Source organism: Talaromyces marneffei, chromosome 1 (genome assembly GCF_009556855.1).
Source record: "Talaromyces marneffei chromosome 1, complete sequence".
Taxonomy (NCBI): domain Eukaryota; kingdom Fungi; phylum Ascomycota; class Eurotiomycetes; order Eurotiales; family Trichocomaceae; genus Talaromyces; species Talaromyces marneffei.
In genome coordinates, this window is record NC_072348.1 from 177,190 (window position 1) to 196,098 (window position 18,909).

Genomic DNA, 18,909 nt, shown 5'->3' on the forward strand with positions numbered 1-18,909 from the left:
TACCGCGCGGTAGCGGCTAGCCGGGTGGAGTCAGTGCGCACGGGAGGACCCACCGTTCCCGAGTTTTTGAATCGACCCACTTCTCCTCGGTTTTCTCCGGGCTTAGACTCCTTAGAGTAAATATGTACATGTAATGTTGGCCAGCCGGGGGGAAATGTTGTATATATATATATATGGATTTGTATACTCAATTTTGCATGTGATACCATTTTCAACATTGGAAGGTAACCAAGAACGAGCCAAAAATCACTACCTAGGTACAGTTGGACAAACGAAAAATAGGAAAAGAGAAATGCAAATAAAATTGTAATCCATATATATGATGGGTATGTATGATGACCTATGTGAAGCAGCAACTAAACAAGAAACCCCACCGACAATTGTGTGGAATGTGTGGAGACAGAGGCTGCTCGTTCTACCGTAGTTACATGATGGTGATGCGAAAAACGACAACACCAAGAATGACAAATAGCGATGAAAGAATAATCTCAAGAAAGCAAGACCGTGACTATACCGGGGGTTCATGTCTTAATAATAATAATTCTTTGTTGCTTATCAATGACAGTTATTTAACTCGATCAAAAAACCAACTTCCGCGCTTTGCAGCAGGTTCTTGGTGTGATGTGCCATTTGCATCTACACCACCACCGCCACGGAGCGGTTTGGCGATGCGTGAGCCGCCAAAGCTGAGGCCTGATGCACCCTCCATTGAAGTCACCAACCCGCGTGTTGAGCCTTGTTTGGCTGCTTCTAATCTCTCTTTCACTGCTGTCAACTGTGCCTCGAATCTGTAATGCTTGTTAGCTGGTTCTTGCAGGATGTGGTTGACATAGACTTACCTATGATTAGCTGCCGTGAGCTTCTCTTGGCTATCTTGCAGCAGGTTCTCGAGACTAGCAATGCGCTCGTTACGTGCAATGAGCTTGCGCTCGGCAATGGCAACCTCTTTCTTCAAGCTACTGTTTTGCTCAACCAGTTGCCGTTGCACATGAGTAAGTTGCTCGAGATTTCGTTCCAGGAAAGCCATCTTCTTCTGCTGGGCACGGTTGTTGGAGGTCCGTAGGACATTGTTGTACTGCTCTCGAGTCTCGTCAAGCGAAATTTCCAGCTCGACAACCCGCTCACAACGATTCTGGAGATCGCGCATGAGTGACTTCTTCATGTTGTCGAAATCTGCAATTTGTTGTTGTAGGGTCTTGTTGGTGATTGCAACAGCGCCACCAGCATTGCCATTTGTCGCTGCCTTGACCTGGGAGTCCGCTAGATTTTGACGGAGTTGAAGGAGTTCTTCATCCCTGCGAGCTAACTCGATCTTAAGCTCGGCCGCAACTCTGGTTTCAGCGTCCCGTCGTCCGACGTATAATTTCTCCAATCTCTCCCGGATCTCATCGACATCATCCTCGCCCAGATTCCGCTTCAAGACTTCCTCGTACTCAGTCTCTAGCTCAACAACCCTTCTCTCCAACTCCACTCTCTTGCCGTCCTGCAGCTCATGTATTTCACTTCGGTCATTCATCGAAAGCTCAGCTTGTCGGACGAAGCCCTGTGTTTCTAATAAACTAGCCCGCAGCTCCAGAATATCATCGGGCGCAACCGCTTCACCAGCAGCACTGACTTTGTGAAGCGAATCCACCTTTTCTATTAGTGTCTTCAATCTCTGTTCGTTATCGGAAAACACATTGACGCTCAAATCGAACCCTGCCATCATCTTTGCCATGCGTTCGGCCTTCTTCTTGTCTTTCTCGTCGAGAGCTGCGCTGGTTTCTTTAGCACGCATGCGAGCATCAAGAAGCTGTTGCTTGACTTCGTCCAATTCAGCAGTCAACTCAGCATTGGCCTCCTTCAAGCTATCCATGGTGATTCCAGCTTCTTTGCTCTCATAAGAAACCTTCTCCAACTGCATCTTCAATTCGTTCATTTCAGTGTTGAGCTTCTCATTGTCTTTTCCAGTACGAGTAGACGATTCCTTGAGATTCTTCAGCTCTTCTTTGGCTTCTTGTAAACTTCGCTCTACATTGGAGATATATGACTCCTTCTCGGCGATTTGGTCTTGCAATTCATTTTCACGACGCAAAAACTCCTCCCGCTCATCCTTCTCTAAAACGATACTTGGCGTACTGGATCGATCTCCAATCCGCGAATCTGGTCGACTAGGTGTATCTGCTCGCATTATTTCAGTTTGAAGCCGTGAAGGGGTGGCAGGACGAGGAGGTTTAGGGGCCACATTCTCTGAAATCGCAGGCGTCCAACGCTCCTTCGGGACTGATTCACCAGCACGCCACAACTGCAACTCGCCTTCCAAATTTGAAATATATGTCTCGAAGTTCGTGACCTGGCCTTGAGCTTTCCGTAGCAGTTGCTTCAGCTCTGCAGGGCTCAACTCCGCATTGATCTTCGCCTTGTTCTTAATTGCCTTAGCACGAACACCAAAGCGCAGCGTCGATATCGTTTCGGCATCATTGTAGCTGCTTGGTGAACAGTTGATGATAAGGGTCGTCCGAGAGTTACCTCCCAAAGATTCTTGTAGGATACGTGTGAGTTTCGAGTCACGATATGGAATGTGTGTCGATTTTCCGTCGGTAAGCGCGTTGATAACCATGCCGAGGGCACTTAAACTCTTGTTGATCTTTTTGGCTTCTTCCAATGTCTGTCCGCTCGCACCGGTCTTGCCAACTTTCTCGCTACCTGCCAAATCGACCAAAAATAGTTGACCACTCTTTGCAGATCCAGTCTCGACATTCTTTTGCGTGACCGTGATGACAAAGATCGAATGCGAACGAGAGGATTCTTGGTTCATGTTAGTTGCTGAAACAGCTCGGGCTGCTCCACCGCGGCGCATAACTTCGTAGACTTCGTCGACGCTAGAAACATAAATCTCCAAGAGACCCTTCACATATACACCTCGAGACTTTTCTTCGTGAACGGGAAGGTTATCGTGCTGGGGAACTAACAAATCTCGAATGCGCTCCATGTAGATCTCCATATAGCTAACTCGGACGGTATACTCGATATTGCTCGGGCTCGTAAGAATCGAAGCGAACATTTGTTCCACAATTCGAGGAATGATACCCTTGCCCATATCATCGTCAATATCCGTTCCCATCATGGTATACGATTTACCGGCACCGGTCTGACCGTAAGCGAAGACCGTTCCATTGTAACCGTTGAGGATATCGTCAACCGTCGATCGAATTGAGAAATCAAAAATGTCTGTTTGCTTCGAGTCCATGCCAAACACCCGGTCGAAAGTGAACGAGCTGGTGCCTTCCCTAGACTAAACGATGGTTAGGGCGAAAGTGGTATGCCGAGGGTTGGTCGCTTACATTAATCTTGCAGGTGTCATTGGTCTCGAGTTCGACAATTGGTTCTCCTCCTTGGGCAAGTTCGTTCTTGTTCTGTGGTCGAAATCGCGCGACGACTATAAAATCAACTTGTCAACATAAAGCTCTTTAATATGCTTGGCGACGACGTACCCTTGATCGTGTTGGGACTTGACGACCTACACGAATGGAATTAGTTAGATAGCTCTTCATATTCCAATACCGAATCTGCGTTAAGCTCATATCAGGAACAAAAGAACCAACTTACGCCATCTGGAAATTTGAGTGAGCAACCGCTCAACTCTCCGAAAAACCAACGAATAAGAAACGCAACCCCGGCCGGGGGGTGAAACCTGAGGACGAACGACTGGACCGAATAGGAATACGAGAGAAGCAAATATCCAACACCTGTGTTAAGCGGGAATCGCGGCAGCACCGCCTAGTTCTAGACAGATAGACGAGCAGTCGAAGAAAGGGAATTCGTAAATAGGTACGGAGTATGGTATCAGCCGTCAGGGGTTCACGTGCGCAAAAGACGAAACACACGCCAGAGTCCTGGTTTGAAACAATCGATCCGCTTGTCGTAATCAACAGTAAGACAAGGGTAAGAACTGACGTTCGATGGGAAAGGGATCGGCGATAGACGTCACGAAGAATTTGGAGGACATTCAAATAGTTAACCGTTGGGCCTAAGTAACAAGCAAGTTGGTTGATGCCGAGTCAACAATCGCTTTGGGTTTAGCGCGAAAAGAGTCCCGTATCGAGGTGGCATGTCTATCACGACGATGCTTCAACGATGCTTCAAGAATATATTCTTGCTACTTTATTTAGTATACGCATTACTTGTAACAGCTGTCGCACCGACCTAGAAAATGTCAAGATATCTCCATTAACGCAAACACTAAAACAACAACTACATATGTTTGGAAACCACAGGAATATTGATCGAATGAGAAAAATTACAATAGAAGTCGCGGTCGAACAGAAGAACCTGTAACCAGTCAAAGACAATACGTATGTAAACAAGCCGCGTTGAATCACGCCATAAACTCCGCGCTGTGCAAGGCCGAAGCGAAACTGAAACTATTCAGGGTGGGAAATGTTCGTTTAGAAGGTCGAAAGAGCACAGCAAAGAATAGAGAAATGCAGTCAGTGAAGAGGGTGACGGGAGTGCCCCGGTAAATGTTTCGATTTAATCTTCCCAACTCTTTTCCACGGTCTCACGCACTCGTTTGACATATTCTCGGCGATTGTCCTTGTACAGATTCGAAGCCTCTACGTTGGCGGGGGAGGAGGTATTGGGATCGTTGAGTAGACTATCACCAGAGTGTTAAATGAATATCCATGACCAAAGGGTTATGTGTGTGCTCAACTCACCTCTGAATACTGGTCAAGATAGCAGCCACATCATATGTAGGACTCCAGCGGTTCTGCAAAATATCTAAGCACAGCTCACCAGTACCGTAGACGTTCGGGTGGAACATCTGGCTGATGAATTTGACACCAGGTGGTTTGTTTGGGTATTGTTCTTCAAAGTGCATGACTAGACGAAAGGTTCCATCTTCGAAGGGAGTGTCGGCTGGTCCGATGATGACGGCGTTCCTATAGGATATCGTTAACATTTTCTCAATGTAGAGAGCGCTGTTTTTGAATCTGCATACCAAGTCATGACATTGTCGGCGACGGGAGAGGCAGAGACACCAGCTGGGGGATCTGTTTGCATACGCTGCACGTTGTTAGCACATGTCGATGAAATGATACAGAATGGAATAAATTGGAAGACAAAAGTCAATAGAAACATGCAAGGGGGAACGAACCTTGAAGTCACGCATCAAGCGACGACGGGCAGATGTCGACATTGCGGGGAGTCTAGATGGGGCAGGATAGATATGGCTGGAGGGGCAATACTTGAAGGTCTGGGCAGAAGTAGTGACAGAGATAGCAGCGAAGGGATGATTTATGGAACTGAGTCGAAGATCAAAATGAGAATTCTTGCAGAAGAATGAGATAGAACAGTCTGAAGAAAGTTGGTGATGACTGGTTCCCAAGGTGATAGAGACGGAGGCGTTTGTCAATGATTCGGCAAGGAAGGGCGGAGGCCCTCAGGCACCAAGGCATCAACTGTACTAATTCAGCCAATCAAAGAAGACCTCCTGAAATATGCACGTGAGCTCCTTTGTTTGATTGGTGGTTTTCATTTAATTTCTTTAACCTTTGCTGACACTTCTATCACTGAGCTCTGCTCGATCTTCTTGGCTCAAATCTCTATCAATAGCATGCTGCCAGCCTCTAGAATTGAGTACTATTCGATGTGACCCGGCGGGCTGTTGTTGGAGGGGCCGATAGCTTCATCGACGGCAAGCATGTGACTCGGAGCTGTTGAAGACCCCAGCACTTGTGTATACACTCCAAAATTCGTAACAATACCAAAGGCTATTATCCATTTTAGATGAGTGATGTAGATCATCACAAAATCAAATCATCGCCATTGTCGCATACATATCGGAGCTGGTTTGGTTGGAAGTAGAACAACAGACTGCGGAAAGCCTCGGTTATCCCGGCCTCCAGCGGCGGAACGAAGGGCGGAACAATTCCCTCTGATACAACAACACCTCATCACCTATTTACATCTACAACTACGCCAACTTGTTTCATTCTGCCCTTTTAAGTGCGCTTGTACATATCCAACTATTCTACTGGATACTCTTTCGTTTTTGCTTGGTTTATTTCTCAGATACTCCCATCATGCAAGCTTCGAGAGCAACTAGCCGCCTAGCTCTCCATGCGGCCCATCTCCCCAAACAATCATTTAGTACTTCACGGACAGTGGCAAAGGAGATTCAAGATGCATATATTCTAAGCGCAGCGCGAACGCCGGTCGCAAAGGTAATTATTCAATCAATTCCAGGGATTTGGTCGAATCATGCTGATATTGCTGTAGTTCAACGGCTCATTCGCCTCTCTCTCTGCACCCCAACTCGGCGCCGTCGCTATCAAATCCGCCCTCGAAAAGTCGAATGTCCCCGCCGACAAAATCACAGATGTCTACATGGGTCAGGTCTTACAAGGAAATTCCGGTCAAGCGCCCGCGCGCCAGGCTGCGATTCTCGCCGGATTATCAAGCTCGGTTGAAGCTATTACTATAAACAAAGTATGCGCTTCCGGTTTGAAGGCTGTGGTATTAGCCGCCCAGAATATTCAATTGGGACTCGCAGAGGCGCAGGTCGCTGGAGGAATGGAGAGTATGACACAGGTCCCATACTATTTACCACGGGCTAGTCAATTACCGGCGTTTGGAAATATGAAGGTTGAAGATGGTTTGATCAAGGATGGCTTGTGGGACGTTTACAATCAGTTCCATATGGGTGTATGCGCTGAGAATACTGCTTCTAAGTACGATGTTACCCGAGAAGAACAGGACGATTACGCCATTCAATCTTATCAACGTGCCCAAGCTGCCTGGAAGGAAAACAAGTTCGCCGATGAGATCGCCCCGGTCACCGTCAAGAACAAGAAGGGCGAGACAGTTATCTCCAAGGATGAAGGATTCGAAAACTTGCAGGTAGAGAAGTTAAAGAGTCTCAAGCCCGCCTTTGTCCGCGATGGCACGGGAACAGTTACCGCCGGAAATGCCTCTACTCTGAACGACGGTGCTTCAGCTTTGGTTCTAACGAATAGGGAACTTGCGCAGCAATACGGCTCTGGGAGCCGCGTACTTGCACGCATTGTTGCATCTGCAGACGCCGCTCTTGACCCTGTTGATTTCCCAGTTGCTCCCGCGAAGGCTGTACCGATTGCTCTTGAGAGGGCCGGCATCACCAAGGATCAAGTTGCTGTGTGGGAGTTCAATGAAGCTTTCGCCGCCGTCATCAAGGCTAATGAAAAGGTATGTTCTGTCCATCAAATCGCCTCTGCGATGAGATCTATACTAATTAGGAACAGATTCTCGGTCTGCAAAATGCCCGGGTCAACCCCCTTGGTGGAGCTATTTCGCTGGGTCATCCTCTCGGCAGCTCCGGTTCTCGTATTTTGACCACCTTGCTTCACCAACTTCAACCAGGAGACTATGGTGTGGCTGCCATTTGTAATGGTGGTGGAGCTGCAACAGCCGTTGTGGTTCAAAGATTGAACCAGGTCGAATAGTGTCACAACATTTTCATATTTCTCTTGTTCATGATGAACTATTATGTCATGCAATGTATAACGTTTCATTGATAGCATGTTCCTCTTTGTCATTATGTAGTGTAAATATCATGTATGACCCAGGCGCAAGTCATAATCGACAGTTAGATTCTTAAGGCTCCACCAATCCGAGCAGTCGGCCTGCAATAGGATCCCACTCTTGATCCCATCTGTGCAGGCTCTCTTTTTGAGCACCACTTCTGAGGTTCTCAAGTTTCTTAGGGTTACCGAATAGATCCGTAAGCTGACTGGCCAGTTCTTCTGGGCTTCCAAATCCTCGCCCATTGACGCCTTCTGTAACTAGCTCGGGCCAAGCTTCAAATCGACTCCATCCAACAACCGGCAAACCAGCACCAAACATGTCCACTACCTTCATGGGTAAATCAACGCCGCTACTGCTTGTATGTAAGCTGACACCGAGTGATGCACAGCCTAGGAGTTTTGCGTAGTCGAGCGTGCTCAGCCAAGCTGTTTTGATAGTCACTTTCCCGAGCTTGCCAGCCTTTTCACGAGATGATATTTCGTTGAGATACATCTCTTTCTGTGGTCCTTTGCCTGTGATTATGGCTAGAACCCTCGGCAAAGAGGTGTTTCTAGACATTGCAGCTTCTGAGTATTGACACAGGGCATCTATCAAGACCGAGAAATCTTCATCGGGGGTCCAAGACGTTGAACTAACAAGGACGCGCACGTCTCCCCTCGTCAGCTCAGCTTTAGTAGCTGTTCCCTCCTCAAGAGACGCTAGGAACTGCACTTTTTCCTCCTCGACCAGGATGGGTTTGAAGTGACTCGCCGGGCGATCGTGTAATGTCAAGATCGGAGCTTTTGTAATCCCAAACTCTTCTTTCAAGACGCGCGCCATGGCGTTGGTGACGCAGAAATGTGCAATTGCCCACCTACAAAACAATTTCTCGTACCATCTCGAAATCCGAACTAATGGATGCTGATCGCCTAATTTCAGTGCCAAGATTGAGTAACCAAAGTTGTGCCAATCGATAATGAGTCTGGTCTGTCGGAAGAAGCAAACGACGGAAGCGAGGGCGAGGGTTGGGATAGATGGAGGATTCTGGACGAGTAGGTATTTCGCAGGTTTGGTACGATATGCAAGGCATATCCATAAGGACAAAATTTGGAATATGACTTTAAGAGGTCCGAACGCAAGGAATAGGAGTTTGTTGTTGGTTTGGAGAATGTTCGGGTGCGGAGGTAATGGAACAATCGAGATATTTGGATTAGACGTAATTTCGGGATGAGGGTCGGATTCTATAATCAACGTGTGAATACGTTAGCACGTTTTAATAATACAATAGCTCGCATTTGCACTTGCTAACCTTGGTATCCGATAATATCCACCTGGCCTCCATGGCGAGCAATGCTTAATGCGTGGTATTGCATACGCGGACTGCGACCAATGTCTCCCAAAACCAAGATTTGAACAGTGACCTTCTCTTTTCCATTGTCAATTTTCTCTTCTTTCGCACGCTGTGGAATATACTGCGAGGGTAAGGCGAGAATGAGGACTGTCAAACAGCTAGACAACCAGAAGGCGATGCTAAGGGCCGCCTCGATCATGATTGCGATTTGTTCGGATACCGTGTCGTGTTCATAGCCTTGTTGATGCGGATTATAGCTGTGTTTAACGAGGTGGATCAATTCGGACGCTTGAGGCAATTCAATGCTTCATGCTCTCATCTCCTTGGGACATATTTAGTAAACGAGATGTAGATTTATTATCATGTGAAACAGTTGTTGCGGAAAGAAACTTTGTTAATGTCGATGAACGTCTATTACACTAAGCCGCAATAGGAAGGTAGACTCTGTGTAGTAAGTAGGTTTCGTCAATTAAGTTAGGGCTTAGCAAAATGTTTATTGATGAACAGCATCCTTGGAGTCCGAACGTATATCTTATATCGATGTGATACATATTCGTGCAAGTAGAAGCTATACTCATCTTATTTGATAGAAGCAAGCAACGTTCAACGTGAAAGCTACAACTCCAGTTCAAACGAGGCAACACCATGGCCGGAGTAACACCCACATCGAATCCCAGCAACCAAGTCAGCCGCACAGGTCATTGGCTTAGAACAAACGTGCTTATCAACCACGCTGCTAGTTAGTTACATGCTCAACATCAGATCTTGGCCTTTACAAAAAGGAGAGAGTTGAACAGAAAAGGGGTAATGGAAAAATTACTACGCTAGCACAAACTCAGCAGGAGGTCTTGAAAAGGTCTTGTATTGGATCTGTCGCCTCTGCTCCCCCATTTCTATCTGTCCTAGTTGATCCTTTTTATATGTGAAATCCTCACACTTCCAATCTCCTATCTTGCACTCCGATGTCTCCGAGTCCGTGTAGAAACGTTGCTTTCTGGTGCTCCGAATCCGAATCCGAATAGCACTCCGAATCCTCTCCGAGCTGTAATCCTTTCCAATTTCAATACATCCGTTGGCTATCTCAATTAGTATTAGCGCCATTCTTTCCAACAAGGGGCTAGGGTTAGGGTCATAATACTCCGCATCACGTGGGTGGGAATGATAGGGGAGCTCTGTGATTGGCCGTGGCGGGTCCCCCAAGCTTCCCACGACTCACGCTTTTCGATCTCGCTGAAGATCCTCCAGGGGTTTCCTTGGACCCTGTCAAGTTCAATTTGCATATACAAATACCGAAATCTAGCAATATATGATGATTCAATAGTCAAGTCATCGTGTCTCTCCAGTCTCCGCCGCGTCGCCTCCTTTGTCGTCGTGTGCTGAGTCGCGATTGAACCTGCGCGACCCTCCCCGCTCCAGATCGATCCATGAACGACCCATGTCGTGAACGAAGTTGAACCGTGTGCGCCAAAGCTCGTCCGTGATATCTGCTTCCAAGGCTACTTAGCCATGTCGATGTCCGGACCTTCACATATGCCTACGGGCTCTTTCGGGCATAGTCGACGGCCTCCACGAGGACATATGCGATCTGGCAACTGGTCGCAATTACCTGCCTCAACAATGACCCCGACTGCTGAGAAAGAGGAGCATGAATTTCCCGAACCTGTCGAACATACTACGAATGTTCATGATCATCACCACCACGACGCCGAGCATTCGCATTCGCATGGCCATAACCATACTCATAGCCCTAGTCTGATCTCGAATCACAGCCATTCTCATTCCCACAGTCATAACCACGGCCATGGCCACGGACATTCACACTCAGTGATCAGCGCCAAGTTAGAAAGCTCAGACGACTCTCCAATATCAGGTACAAAAGCTTCGGATGCTTATACCACGCCGTTTCAGGGCTCCGACAATATACCCCTAAGGTTTGTGAGGCCTTGGTCTTCTGGTTGGCAACATTTTGCTGACCTCTATACAGCTATGAAGTTACCACCGGCATTCTGACGGCTCTACCATGGTCGCTACTATCATGGTACATGAGGCAATATACAGCTCCAACCTCTCACAAAGTATGGCGAATGCTGAAAACCGCGGCCGCAAAGCAGAAATTCATGAAGACGTATTCCCCAGAAACCGCGGTCGATGCAGTATGGTGGAGAACCTTGGTGCTGGTATCTGTCATAATGCTCTCAATTGGTGGAATCGCACTATTTCGGCGACAACGCGCCGGTCAACGCATTCAGAACGTGTCCGGCTTCCAGCTTAGCGTCAGCTCTGCACAAAAAGCGCTTCTACGCGTTTTATCTCTAATACTACCTATATACGCTGGCATGGTTATTGGTGGTACAATGGTGGCTCTCGCATTGAGTCTGACCTATGCGGCAGGCATTCCCACAGTCGTCCAGGTCGAATGGAATGGTGGCAAGTCGCGTGAAAAGCTGGGAAACAAAAAGGCGTCCTTGTTTGTGTTGATTTTATTTATTGTTCTGAATGTTCTTGGATACGATTTTCCTGTTGATACCCAACCGTTTCGCGGATACATTGCACTAATTATTTCGATCTTCGTTCTTCGCCCACCTTTTCCGACACCAAGAGACTCCATCCCGGCAGTACAGAAGCCTAATATCAACTCAGCATCCCAGCTTGTTGATGGTTTTATGGCCCTCGTCAGTCAACAGGCGTCCGCTCTATCAAGCGTCCCACTGATAGCGTCTCCCGAAGATATTCAACTCACTTTGGCCTCTGGCGGAGTTGTTGGCTTGGTTTGTCTCCTGGTAGCGCCATTTAATGCAATCAAAATACCATTTGGTATATATGATTTGATAAAAACGATACTTACTGCACTTGTCTTTGCATTCTCGATAACATTTTCCTCCCCAGCAGGATTACGATCACGCCAGAAACTTGGTTTCATTGCGACAGCCTTAGTTGTTGTCTTTACAAGTGCGGTGCCTCACGAAGAGAGCAGCCGTATTGCACATATTGCATGGTCAATATTGGCCGCTTTGTGTTATTTGGCAGCCGCTTTTGATGATCCCAAACCGGGCGAGAGCACACCGACAAAAACCGAGCTTTCGGCCATGAGCAAGTTTCTCCTGAAGCATGGCGAGTCTTGGCCAATTCTACACAGCATTTTATCAAAAGAAGACTCGCGCAAGATATTCTACTTTATGTGGTAAGTTCTTCTCGCTTTCTCGCTATGCACAAATCCGCTAATTTAACAGTTTAAACTTTGGTTTTATGCTCATCCAATTGACCTACGGCTTCGTCACTGGTTCGCTCGGTCTTCTCAGTGACAGTATTCACATGTTCTTCGACTGTCTTGCTCTTGTCGTCGGATTATCAGCTGCAGTCATGAGTCGATGGCCTCCCAGCGTACGCTTTCCGTACGGCTATGGCAAAGTTGACACTCTGTCTGGGTTCGCCAACGGAGTCTTCCTGATGATCATCAGTCTGGAGATTACATACGAGGCAGTGGAGCGGTTGACCTCCGGCAGCGAGATGCGACGTATAGAGGAACTCCTTGTTGTCAGTATTGCCGGTCTTGCTGTCAATCTCGTTGGTATCATGGCTTTTGACCATGGACACGCACACGGCCACGATCACGGCCATGGTCATGACCACTCCCATGGCAACGAAAACATGCACGGGATTTTCTTGCATATCTTGGCCGATACACTTGGCTCTGTGGCGGTAGTCATTTCCACTATTCTCGTCCACTTTTACGGCTGGTCGGGTTTTGATCCTCTTGCGTCTTGCTTTATTGCGATACTCATATTTGCATCTGCCGTTCCGCTTGTGTCGAGCACCGCGTCGTCGTTGTTGCTCTCCATGCCGGCTGATGTAGAGTATAACTTGAGAGATACCCTGGCCGGAGTGAGTACGTTGAGAGGCGTCGTTGGGTATACTGTGCCTAAGTTCTGGTTGGACGATACTTCAATATCATCTGGTCAGGGCCATGACTCCGGACACGATCACGGACACGGGCATAGTCACGACCATAGCCACAGCCATAGCCATGACCACTCTCACAGCCATCATGATCACGACCATGACCACCACGATCACGATCACGACCATAATCACGAAAAACACACCTCTGAACCCAAAATCCTAGGCACGATCCACATCATCGCATCCCGCAGCGCCGATCTCGAAGACGTCCGGCGACGAACAGTCGAGTTCCTCAGCGAGAAAAACATGGATATAGTCGTCCAAGTTGAGCGAGAAGGCGAGGGCAAATGTTGGTGTGCTAGTAATGGCAGTGCGATTGGGAGTCGGTCGCCTTATATCAAGTGATCTCTGTACTACCGTATATGATTGCACATTACCAATATAAATATTGCGTTCTTATCTGTCTTAAAACCTACATAGATTTCAACAGTTTTGGAATGACTGGATCTAATATCTATCTACTCATCTTGATACTTCCCCCCACAATACGCACAAGTATCATATCGATCATAAAGCGAATCGTAAACTTCCTTCCTGTTGCTATCCTGGGCGGCCTGTTTCCGCCCTTCTAGGGTATAATCAATACCCTCATCTCGCGAGAGGACGCTCATATCGCATACAGAACAGAACATGGAAATATACGGTTCTTGAATTGCGAGGAATGTTAGGGCGCATCGATCTATTGTCGATATCAGTATTAAAGAAATTACCTGGGGGGAAAGGGTAGAACACACTCCATGTATGACCATTCGCACAAATGGTTGTATTTTGGTCCCGCCAGCTTAGACCTACATTTCCATTTCCACGGCGGAAACATGTATGGCATCTTTCGTAGATCCATCCTGTCGGTCCTTCAAGCGTAGATGCTGGTTTTGGTGTGGAGTAGAGTACCGGGTCGGTGCTGGGCTTGTTGATATCACAGTATGATATTTCTTCGTCGACTGGAAGCTCGAAAATGGTTGATAGATATGTCAAAGCTTGACGGGCTATGCTTAACAAGGGTTCGTTCTTGGATATTTCTTGTTGTGCGCCATAATTCGCGTTTATCGCGCATACGCATGCTGAATAGGTGAGTCTGGCGGAGCGGAGATCACTTCCTTGAAGCCTGTCAGCCAAAGAAAGGATATAGTGCAGAATAATATCGCGCTTCATGGCCATACGCTGGTCCGATAAGTCGGCGGGTTTGGGAAATACTGCACTAGGCTCTGGTGGCGTGAACAGGATGATTGTACTCTCCTCGGCTCTAATCGTGTATTCGAGTACGTCCCCTGGATGCATCGTGAAGGCAACGGCAGTCCAGCCGTCGAATGTGGCGAGGCCCCATGTTCGTACGATTGTCATGTCGCCTAGTTCGTATTGAATGCTATATCGTTGCCTATAGCGCTCTACTTGGTCTACCCAAGGGGGTTGGGTCTTGACCAGGCTCTCTTCTAGTAATGTACCGGTTGTGGAGAGAGGGGTTGCTTCGGAGAAGCGGCCAAGGGATGTCAGGTAGATTGTACGAGTATCGTGAGAAACTGTAGACGATTCCGGTGCTACAATTCCTATCTTCTACTCAGTATGTAAGTTCTTTTGGTATAATCAGGATAGACATACCGGATATAGGTTCATTACACTGCGAATACATAGTGCCCATAATGTTGTATCCTTTGTCCTCGAATGATCGTTGATGAAAAAAAATGTTGTTCCCATCGACTTCAGTCTGCATGGATGACTTCACATATGCATTCTGATCGAAGAGAAGAGTGGCTCGCCCACCGACATAGCCTGATATCAGCAAGACTCTCGTCTCGTCCTGTTCTTGTCAGAATTTGAACCGTGCCATGGATGTGATCGTACATACTACAGGTAGCCACTGTAGTGGTCCAGTAAAATTGATAGATTCCAGGCTTTTGAAAGATAAGACAGTGGTATTAAATGTTAATTGTCCCTCAATTGAGATTGCCGATCCATCTCCTGAACTCAAACTGGCCTGCACATTGACCAGATGCAAGTTGCCTCCAAGTACCAATGAAATCAGGGCTTGATATTTTATTCCGGATCTTTCTGAGTCAATTCTGCTCCAAGGGCCGCACGAAATATTAAGTATTTTGGCCTTGGAGCTCAATGCATCAGCCCACAATGACCCGTTAGGGACCAGGCTGTACACTCTATCCAGAGTTCCCAATTCGGCATGATCAATGACATCGATAGAATACCTCCATGCAAGAGCATTCGATGAATTATTTCGTTTCACATGAACCAGAACAATATCATTGCGGTCCGTTGCAATGGTAAGCAACTGCTCGCCCCATCGCACATCTGCACGGTCATTCTCGCCACTAGCATCATTCCTCAATGGCGGACACCAAGCGAATGACCGAATTCTAGATGTGCCAATCGATTTGGATCTATCTTTCGATTCAAAATACTTCTCAAGCGCTTTATTGACAACGCAAACGCGAGACCAGGTCCGTCTCTTGCCATCCGCTTCATATAGCGACAATAAAAGATTAGACGTCAATACAGCAAGCACGCACCGCCGATGCAGTCCCAGGCCCTGATGCGACCACGCTAGTTGAGACACGGTGCTTTGTGATTGCTCGGCGCCGATGGAGAATTCATCTCGGCCGCTGGGCATCATGACTTTCCATTCTTGGTGGGTGAAGACGTTCGTGCGGACTTTGGTGGAAGTCCAGGGCATTGATTTCTCTTTTTCGAAGAGGGGATGGACATACTTTGGTTTCCATTGGGGGAGCTGTACATTTAGTTAGTTATTGTATTTGTTTCTTGACATGAAGAGAAAAACATACTTGTAAATGGACCGTGTCTCCAGCTGCTACTGCCAGCTCCCCGTCGTCAGACCAGCTCAAGCAATTGTAACACGACGGATAAAGGTTAAGATCGAGGGCTTCGCCCATGATGACAGTCAAGAGTTTCTTTTTTATATTTGAATCTTGCTACATTTTTGACTGTGATATTCAAGGAGGGAAGTGACTTTGCGGAAAGCGCCTGTTTTTCAACCTGAGGCAGCAATTCACAAAGGCTTGGCACATTCTAGATGCCTTAGGAAGAATTTGTATAGGTAAATGTTTCTGCATAGATTAGGTGCAATTTCTATTTTTGATGCTGTTATAATACTACAGTTAGAGCACAACGATTGATAGCTGTGAAATATCTTCATTTATCAACATACATGCAGTATGACTACTCAGTAATGCTGATCATGAACATAACAATTTCCGACACCAACTGAATGGGTGCGCTTGGGAAACTGCTCGAGTACCAGTTGAGGGCTTCGACGTCTGTCATGTCACGCCAATCCAATTTGTTGCATAGACAACACCATGCTATGAAATCCCAGATCCAGAAAAAGAAGAAGAAAAAATTATCCATGGAACCGATCAATCGATATAAACACCATACACCGCTGTCCATAATTCATGTAAGAATGGCTGCAAAACAAGTGGAAGAGAAGATGCAATCAATATCATAGGCCACTCAATCTAATCCTCCCCCAAACTATCCCTGACGCACTTTCTCACTCGTTTCTTGAATTCCTTCGGATCATCCCTCCACAATCTCGCAGCTTCCACATTGGCGGGACTCTCGTCGTTGGGACTCGACAACATCGAAATAACCGACAAAAGAATCGTCTCTGGTGTCTGAACGGGTGACCATCTCTCCGCAGCCGACTCATAACCATATTTGTCTTCCTCAGGAGGATGCAAGATCGAAATACAGACGTCGCCGTTTGGGTAAATATTTGGATGGAAAATGGGAGTCTCGAATTTCATTTTGGGGGGCATATGAGGGTATTCTGGTGGGAAAGTGAGTCGGGCTCGAAAAAAGCCTCCGCCGTAGAATTTGCAGTCGTCGGAGATCATGAGCATGACTTCCCATTCGAAGACGTTGTTGTCGTCCACGAGCCCGCAGCTGATGCCGGGGATGTCCTTGTCGGATTGCATTTGTGCCAGTTGGCGAGTGAGCATGCGCCCAGCTGCTGTGGTCGCCATGGTGTTTTATGTCTTGTGGTTGTTGTTGTCTTGTTCTTGCTGATATGAATCGAGTTCGGCGGGGTCGTGGTATCAGTTCGGTGAGTTCTTATCGTATCGACATCGACAACGGTCGCGATAATACGAATTGTATTATAGAATGTTGAGCGTAGAAGAGCAAAAGTGTATGGCAAGAATTATGTAGAGGAAAAATGAAGAGAAGAGGAACTCGAGAGTCTTTGTACTGAGGTCAGCCAGACTACGGAGTAACTTAACTGCTACCTAGGTACCGTAATCAAATCGCCGTGGGGCTCATGCCGGAAGCGTCCCACCGCCACTTTTCGTCCTGAGGCTATTCTCGCGCCACTCGACCGAAAATCTACGAGCTTATTCTTGATACTAAATAGAATCATGATCTGACATATTCTTCATTCTCAATGATATATATACGCTCCAAGGAAAGAAAGACAAATTATGCAAGAACGCAATGGCAGCAGCAACCGAAGTATCAGCCACCACGACGATGATACGACCGGTGCAAAGATTAAATCCAAGTCGGCATATCTGAGAGTCGTAATCGATGATTACGATTATATACTAGGCACAACTCCTTACTTCCTTACACGGTAGCGCCAACAAACCCCTTGTTGCCGAAGAAGATCAGTATTTCAGCGAAGAGGACCACACCAAACACCAAACCAAGAGCGGACTGGAGAAGGAAAACCTTTCCGACAACTCTCAAGAATCGCATGCGAGAGCCCCAGCTGAATGACTTCCAAGCGTCAACAATACCGATCTTACCCTGACCACCAACGATTTCGGGGGTAGCCTTGCCACCGAAGGAGCGGTCGAAAGGCACAATGGTCTCGTCATCTTCAGGAAGCATGGAAGCAGCGACACGGATGAAAGTGACCTCGGCAGGCATTTGAATCAAGACGTATAGGACGAGAAGGAGTGCGAGGAGACCAAAACCGCCGGAAAGGGCAGCAGCTGGTGAGCGTGCGGTAGGCTCAGAGCCATACTCGAAGACCTTGGTGCCGTATGCAATAGTAAGGGGAACGAACGTGACAACCTGGGCAGCGAGAGAGCGAAGAGCGGCAGCGGGGGCGATCTTCATGAATGTCTTGCGCCATGAGGGGATTCGAGACCAGAGCGATTTGGTGGATGGTTCTGAGATGACGATATGGATCCAAGCCACTCTCAAGTTGGCCAGAAGAATCTCAGCAATGAATCGTGTAATGGCACTTCCAAAGATGTGGAAGCTTGATGATACAGGGTAAGTGATAATGCTGATGGCGATATCGGTCAGGATGTACAGAACAAAACCGCGGAATGGAGCCAAGCGTCCAGCGCGAGCAGTAAGGTGGGAGATTGTGCCCTTGAGTGAGCTGGTGACTGGCTTTGGGGGAGGTACATCGCCATTGTCATCTCCTGTGCTCTCGGGGTTGAGGGGGGCGTGGTCATCATCGATCCGCACATAAACGTCCGGATTTGGGTCTTCGACAGCGGCTAGGGTGGCCACGACTTTTCCGTAGACGTAGCCCACGCACCCGGAAACAACGGAAAAGAGGGAAATGGTGAGGTAGAAGAGGATGACCCCCATGAGGGGGAAAGGCTGTTTGGGCTCAGGGTCAGACGGTTCGTTAGGACTGTTGCTAACGCTGCGTCGCACGAGGTGCTCGGCGACTAGAGCAATGGCCGACATATTGATATTGAAATGTCAAATACTAAAGCTTATGGAGAGAAAGAACGAATGGGCGAATGAATGAATTTGTATTGATGAAATTGATAAAATTGATGAAATAGTATCAGAAAGCAGTTGATGACAAACTGATCTAAAGCGAAAGACAGACAGCAGTAGTTATCGTAGGCAACTGTCGGACTTGTTTTAGGCAGAAAGAGGAAAGAGGCTGAGTCTCGGACTTATCGGACGCTTTTGGCGTATTGTGGCTGTATTTGGTTTAGCGCGGGGACTAGCTGGTGCCTCAGGAGTCAGGGCTCAGGCAACAAGGCCATCCAATCATTTATATTGGAATCCACACCTCAGGCAGAATAAAAGAGTTCTTTCTACGGAGTATAAGGGCCTAAGTTAACTAACGG

The 18,909-nt window shown here is 47.4% G+C and overlaps 8 protein-coding genes across 8 annotated transcripts; 2 read left to right on the top strand and 6 right to left on the bottom strand.

Moving 5' to 3' along the window:
- Window positions 1-565: 565 nt before the first annotated feature.
- Window positions 566-3,593, bottom strand: EYB26_000057 (uncharacterized protein; the record flags this gene model as incomplete). Its single annotated transcript, XM_054259374.1, has 5 exons — window positions 566-788; window positions 840-3,274; window positions 3,324-3,418; window positions 3,474-3,499; window positions 3,589-3,593. The coding sequence occupies 5 exons, from the start codon at window positions 3,591-3,593 to the stop codon at window positions 566-568; spliced, it is 2,784 nt and encodes a 927-aa protein (XP_054115349.1).
- Window positions 3,594-4,512: 919 nt separating this feature from the next.
- EYB26_000058 (uncharacterized protein) lies at window positions 4,513-5,179 on the bottom strand (the record flags this gene model as incomplete). The annotated part of the gene is made up of 4 exons (XM_054259375.1): window positions 4,513-4,636; window positions 4,698-4,922; window positions 4,982-5,046; window positions 5,138-5,179. The coding sequence occupies 4 exons, from the start codon at window positions 5,177-5,179 to the stop codon at window positions 4,513-4,515; spliced, it is 456 nt and encodes a 151-aa protein (XP_054115350.1).
- An 886-nt stretch (window positions 5,180-6,065) lies between these two features.
- EYB26_000059 (uncharacterized protein) lies at window positions 6,066-7,463 on the top strand (the record flags this gene model as incomplete). Its single annotated transcript, XM_054259376.1, has 3 exons — window positions 6,066-6,206; window positions 6,262-7,206; window positions 7,263-7,463. 3 exons carry the CDS (start codon window positions 6,066-6,068, stop codon window positions 7,461-7,463), a joined length of 1,287 nt encoding a protein of 428 aa, XP_054115351.1.
- A 151-nt stretch (window positions 7,464-7,614) lies between these two features.
- On the bottom strand, window positions 7,615-9,074 carry EYB26_000060 (uncharacterized protein; the record flags this gene model as incomplete). The annotated part of the gene is made up of 2 exons (XM_054259377.1): window positions 7,615-8,765; window positions 8,834-9,074. 2 exons carry the CDS (start codon window positions 9,072-9,074, stop codon window positions 7,615-7,617), a joined length of 1,392 nt encoding a protein of 463 aa, XP_054115352.1.
- Window positions 9,075-10,381: 1,307 nt separating this feature from the next.
- EYB26_000061 (uncharacterized protein) lies at window positions 10,382-13,180 on the top strand (the record flags this gene model as incomplete). Its single annotated transcript, XM_054259378.1, has 3 exons — window positions 10,382-10,806; window positions 10,860-12,056; window positions 12,106-13,180. The coding sequence occupies 3 exons, from the start codon at window positions 10,382-10,384 to the stop codon at window positions 13,178-13,180; spliced, it is 2,697 nt and encodes an 898-aa protein (XP_054115353.1).
- A 113-nt stretch (window positions 13,181-13,293) lies between these two features.
- On the bottom strand, window positions 13,294-15,735 carry EYB26_000062 (uncharacterized protein; the record flags this gene model as incomplete). The annotated part of the gene is made up of 6 exons (XM_054259379.1): window positions 13,294-13,514; window positions 13,570-13,932; window positions 13,996-14,379; window positions 14,432-14,630; window positions 14,679-15,572; window positions 15,628-15,735. The coding sequence occupies 6 exons, from the start codon at window positions 15,733-15,735 to the stop codon at window positions 13,294-13,296; spliced, it is 2,169 nt and encodes a 722-aa protein (XP_054115354.1).
- A 585-nt stretch (window positions 15,736-16,320) lies between these two features.
- EYB26_000063 (uncharacterized protein) lies at window positions 16,321-16,830 on the bottom strand (the record flags this gene model as incomplete). Its single annotated transcript, XM_054259380.1, has 1 exon — window positions 16,321-16,830. The coding sequence occupies one exon, from the start codon at window positions 16,828-16,830 to the stop codon at window positions 16,321-16,323; it is 510 nt and encodes a 169-aa protein (XP_054115355.1).
- A 598-nt stretch (window positions 16,831-17,428) lies between these two features.
- EYB26_000064 (uncharacterized protein) lies at window positions 17,429-18,514 on the bottom strand (the record flags this gene model as incomplete). The annotated part of the gene is made up of 1 exon (XM_054259381.1): window positions 17,429-18,514. One exon carries the CDS (start codon window positions 18,512-18,514, stop codon window positions 17,429-17,431), a length of 1,086 nt encoding a protein of 361 aa, XP_054115356.1.
- Between the last annotated feature and the right edge of the window lie 395 nt (window positions 18,515-18,909).